This window comes from Emiliania huxleyi (assembly GCF_000372725.1).
Source record: "Emiliania huxleyi CCMP1516 unplaced genomic scaffold EMIHUscaffold_379, whole genome shotgun sequence".
NCBI lineage: Eukaryota > Haptophyta > Isochrysidales > Noelaerhabdaceae > Emiliania > Emiliania huxleyi.
In genome coordinates this window covers 63,242-67,873 of record NW_005199128.1, presented here as the reverse complement: position 1 = coordinate 67,873, position 4,632 = coordinate 63,242, and the positions used below count along the sequence as shown (strand labels likewise).

The window sequence follows — 4,632 nt, the reverse complement described above, 5'->3', positions numbered from 1 at the left end:
GAGAGAGGGCAAGGGACTGGGCGCTGGCATACCAGGGGGGGCAGGGTGGTGGGCGGCGACCGCCGCATACCGTCCTACGGCGGGGATTATCGCTACGCCAGGGAAGACAAGGGCGTCGAAGTGCAGCTGCTGCTGTTCGAATCGTTCGGCGGGTTCGGAAAGGGGGTCCGTGAGATCCTCCCTCCGGAGAGCGGCGGACGTGCTACAGAACAAGCTGACGCGGGCCCAGTACCTCGATGAGGTGACTTGGACCACCAAGAGCTGGCTGGGGCTGCAGAAGCAGCGCATCTCAGTCGTTCTTCACACGGCCAGAGGCCACTTCTTCAGGCTGGGAACCGAGGGGTGGCCACCCTCCTCGTCGAGGTGTGCGCCAAACCACTTCGGCGGCGCGCGCTCCCCTGTGCGTCTGTGTCACCCTCCAGGCCCTCACGCCCCCCCGGCATGTCCACCGGCAAGGAGGCTTCCGTGCCGAGTGACGCGGCGGCCCCGGACAGACTCAACGGCAGCGTCGGCGCCGCTGCCAAGCGGCCGCGCGACAGCGAGGGTATTCACCACTTGAGGTGGGACGGTCGAGGCACACGACGGAGCCATCGCGAGCGGCCTTCTACACCGCCCGCCGCCGGCGCAGGCGCGGAGCGCTACGGCGGACCTGCTTCAAACCCCAAGGCGGAGGCGCTGAGCGAGAATCTGGGCTGCGCGCACGCGCATGGCTGCTGCGAGAGCTCGGAGGCGGAGCTTGCTCGACGAGAGCTGCTCGAGCTCATCACTGCGCCCGACGCTGACGTTGGTGGCGCGATCAAGCTCTTATTTTCTCAGCCTCGCACCTCTTCTTCCCGTCGCACGCGGGCTGTCGCAGGGCACTTGGAATATGACTCGGGCGAGGATGCGTCAGCACGAGTACTATTTCATCGTGCAGCGCAGGCTGGCTCGCCACTACTGTTGGCTGGAGCTCCTCTCCCGCCCGACGTCGGTGATGGCGCATGACACGCGATCACTGTACGCATCGTGCTTCCTGTGTGTGTCTCCCCCCTCCCCGCCGCAGAGCCGCTGCTGGGTGTCGGCCGCGCATCTCCTCACGTCCCGCGCCTGTCCTTTACGGCATTTGTGTGGCCCATTTTCTGTGCATCGTTAGAAGCTGCGCAGGCCTCCCCGGTTACAATCGCCGCGCGCACACGACACGCGACAGCCGACACCTCGACAGGAGAGATTTTGACGTTCACGCACTTCTCGCGTGAGACTTGACTTCAGACGATATGCGAGACAGATATATCTCAGAGTGAGAGGACAGCCTGAGCCTCGGAGGAGAGACGCAGCTCGCAGGTACAGGCGTGACAGACAGTGCACTCTCACACACGAGACACACTGATGGAAAGGGCGGAGCGGCGGCGGCGACGGCGGCAGCGGTGCGCGGGCGGAGCAGCGACTGCCCGGGCGGTCGCTGCTCCGTCGGTCCGTGCCGGAGCGCGTCAGGCCAGGGGGCAGGGCGCAAGCGTCCCCCTGGTGGCGGCGCAGGGAAACGCGGAGACGCGAGCGTTTCGCACGCCGCGAAGCGGACGGTGACGGCGCGGTGGGTGACGGGGCTAGAGAGCAGCCAACACCCGACGCTCGCAAACGACGTCGGTGCTGGACGCCTGCGTAGGGGCCGCGGCAAGGCGGAGCTGGCTGAGGCACCAAGCGCCGGCGGGGAGCTCCCGGACTCATGTGTGCGAGCGCATGCCCTCCCACCTAATCACCGCTGCATAGTATGGCTTCCGAGGCTGAACCGCTCCGCAACGGTTGGTAGCTCGACCTGCACATTGACAAAGTGCGTTTACCTGTCAGTCGTCGACGTCGCGTGCGAGATCCAATATCGCCGATCGATAGCAATCTGAGAGGATAGGGATCCGTGTCAGCATGCCGTAGCCGAGGAGTGCCGCGCTTGGGGGTTGGGGCGCGCGCGCATTGGCTTCACATTCGGTCTCAGCGCTCGGGCCGGCGCCGGGGGTCATGGGGTGACACTCGGTCACGCTCCGGCGCTTCGGGGGGGCTACAGCGGGCAGTGCGCGAAACCACTTCGCATGGCCACCCGCGACCCCACTTTGGACCGGCGAGCGCACTTGCTCGGTTCCCAGCCTGAAAATGTAACCTCGGCCATCGCAGAGCAGGTCGTGAATGAGCTTGCCTGTGGCGGGGGTGGGCGGGTGCACGGAGCTAAGTGCCTCGCCACCCTCGCAGGAGTCGCTTAGGCGGCTCCCGTGGTGTACCTGTGTTAGTGCCAGTGCGCGCCAGTCCCGTGCCCAGTGTTGTGCGAGGGAGTTTTGTTGTAAAATTCTAAAAAATCGTGTTCACACCGAATCAAGACTGTTCGGCCGGCTCTTCCGCCGATCACAGGCGCATCGGCGTTCCGAGAGTGGTGTGTTTGCATGGCTCCCCTCCTCCTCCACGAGCCCGAGGCCACGCCCGTCGAAGAGAAGCCCTCGCCAACACCCGCCGCCGCCGCCGCCGCGCCCGCCGCCGCCCCTCCGCGCGTCGCCGACGACGTCGCGCAGTTGGCTCCGCTCTCGCACCGCCCCGGCTTCGCTGGCCCTCTGGTGCTGGCTCCGCCGATATTGCCGGGGCCGCTGGGCTCCGAGGCCGAGGCCGCCGCGCCGCCGCCCATATTGCCGCCCGCCGTGCCCGCCGCCGTCGCCCCGCTTCTTGTCCCCCACGCCGCCGCAGCGCCTGCGAGGCCTCCGGGAGGGCCGGCGCTGCACGACGCGCCGGCGAGAAGCGCACGCGGACAGCCCGTCATGTCTTCGCACGCGCCCGCGGATGTCGTCTTTGTGACCAAGCGCGCCTGCCGCGGCTGCCAAAAGGCGAAGGCCGCGTGCAGCCCGCACCAGCGGCCGTGCGCGCGGTGCGTCAAGCTAAACATTGTGTGTGAGAGCGACCTGCCTCCCGTCAAGACGGCGTGCACCGAGTGCCGGCGCGCAAAGGTCAAGTGCCTCTTCGGCGGCGCCGTGCAGGACTCCTCCTCCTCCTCCTCAGGCGCCAGGGAGTCGTCCGCACCGCACCCCACCCGACAATTCTTCCGTCACGACCCGCCACTGCAACCGTTTAGCCGCGGTGCCGCGAGGGGCTGCCTGCCCGTTCCCCCACCACATCGTGAGGTGTGAAGAGACGCCGTTCACAGCTTACCCAGCGCCTCGCGGCGCCCGACCTGTTCACATCGTGATGTGTGGAGAAGTGCACCTGACCTGACCTGACCTGACTTGACCTGACCTAATCACCCCCACCCCCAGATCGTGCGTGTGGAGACGCCTGACCGCACCCCCTCCCCGCGCCCAGACTCGCGGCGCTGCGATCGCTGCGTCCGCCTCAACCTCGCCTGCTCGCCGCACGTGCCCGGGAAGCGCAAGCGGAACGAGCGAGGGTCGACGCCGCCAGAGAGGCCTCGCGCCGCCCTCAAGGTGGGGGGATGCGCCGAGAGACAGCCGAGAACCGCAGCCGAAGCCGAGAGACAACCGAGAACAACCGAGAACAGCGGAGAACAACCGAGACGCAGCCGAGACGCAGCCGAGACACAGCCGAGACACAGCCGAGAGGCAGCCGAGAGGCAGCCGAGAGGCAGCCGAGAGGCAGCCGAGAGGCAGCCGAGAGGCAGCCGAGAGGGCAGCCGAGAGGCAGCGGAGAGGGCAGCGGAGAGGCAGCCGAGAGGCAGCCGAGAGGCAGCCGAGAGACAGCCGCAGCTCTATGCAACGGGGCGGCGAGCCGCGCTGAAGACGAGGGAGGGCAGACGCCGGTGTCGACTCTGCGCGGGCGCGCCACTAGGCCAGCGCGTCGCCGGCTGGCGTGCTGCCAGGTTTGCACTTTTGCGCCAGTGAGTTGCCTCGGAGGCCTCTCCTCTCGGCTGATCCGTTTTTACGCGCGCCGCCAGGCTTGCACGAGCCGCATGTGTTCGGGCGCTTCAAGGCCGCCGGCAAAGGCTCCAGCGCCGCCGAGCAGCGCGCCGCCGCGGTGGCCTATGCCGCGCCGCGGAGGCATGCCACCCGCTGGTGGAGTGATCCATGGGTGAGTCTGGACTAGGTGGCCTATGCCGCGGCGCGGAGGCAGCTGGAGGCGAGCGGCGCCTGCGAGTCGGGCTTTGGAGGCTCTCGCCCCGGGAATGGCTCGCGGAGATGACATCTCCCCATATCTCCCCATATCTCCCGACATCTCCCTTGATTAGGCTCGGCCGAGGAATGGCTCGCCGCAATGACTTCTGCGGCGATGGCCACCCCAGCGCTCGCGCCGCCGCCGCCGCCGCCGCCGCCGCCGCCGCAGCAGCAGCAGCAGCAACCGCCGCCGCAGCAGCCGCCACGGCAGCCGCAGCAGCCGCCGCAGCCTTCGGAAGCGGTGCTGTTGCTCCCTGCAGCTGCGCCTGCTTTGCTACCCGGCGGCGCGGGCGCGCATCCTGCTCGGCCGCCGCCCGCCCGCGCGACGGCAGAGGATGGCGAGGCGGGTGGGGCGACGAGGACTGCCGCGATTGTGAGGGAGGGCGCTGCTGCAGGTGCGATCATGGCTTTCCTCTCGCTCCCCCCCCCCCCTCTCGTCGCCGCTCTCTCTCTCTCTCTTTCTCTCTCTCTTTCTCTCTCTCTTTCTCTCTCTCTCTCTCTCTCTGGTTCCTTCTGTTAA

At 67.9% G+C, this 4,632-nt stretch overlaps 2 protein-coding genes across 2 annotated transcripts in view; both read left to right on the top strand.

Moving 5' to 3' along the window:
* EMIHUDRAFT_243152 (hypothetical protein) overlaps positions 1–1,235 on the top strand; it is a gene marked incomplete at both ends in the record, with an annotated part of 1,725 nt that extends 490 nt beyond the window's left edge. The window contains 7 exons of the mRNA XM_005771576.1: positions 45–120; positions 190–342; positions 423–544; positions 629–783; positions 857–970; positions 1,043–1,077; positions 1,202–1,235. Of these exons, the coding sequence (XP_005771633.1) occupies positions 45–120; positions 190–342; positions 423–544; positions 629–783; positions 857–970; positions 1,043–1,077; positions 1,202–1,235 (689 nt within the window). The remainder of the gene's footprint in view (positions 1–44; positions 121–189; positions 343–422; positions 545–628; positions 784–856; positions 971–1,042; positions 1,078–1,201) is intronic.
* Positions 1,236–2,768: 1,533 nt separating this feature from the next.
* Positions 2,769–4,632, top strand: part of EMIHUDRAFT_243151 (hypothetical protein) — a gene marked incomplete at both ends in the record, with an annotated part of 10,941 nt that continues 9,077 nt past the window's right edge. The window contains 4 exons of the mRNA XM_005771575.1: positions 2,769–3,084; positions 3,307–3,428; positions 3,790–3,820; positions 3,896–4,013. Coding sequence (XP_005771632.1) covers positions 2,769–3,084; positions 3,307–3,428; positions 3,790–3,820; positions 3,896–4,013 — 587 coding nt within the window. The remainder of the gene's footprint in view (positions 3,085–3,306; positions 3,429–3,789; positions 3,821–3,895; positions 4,014–4,632) is intronic.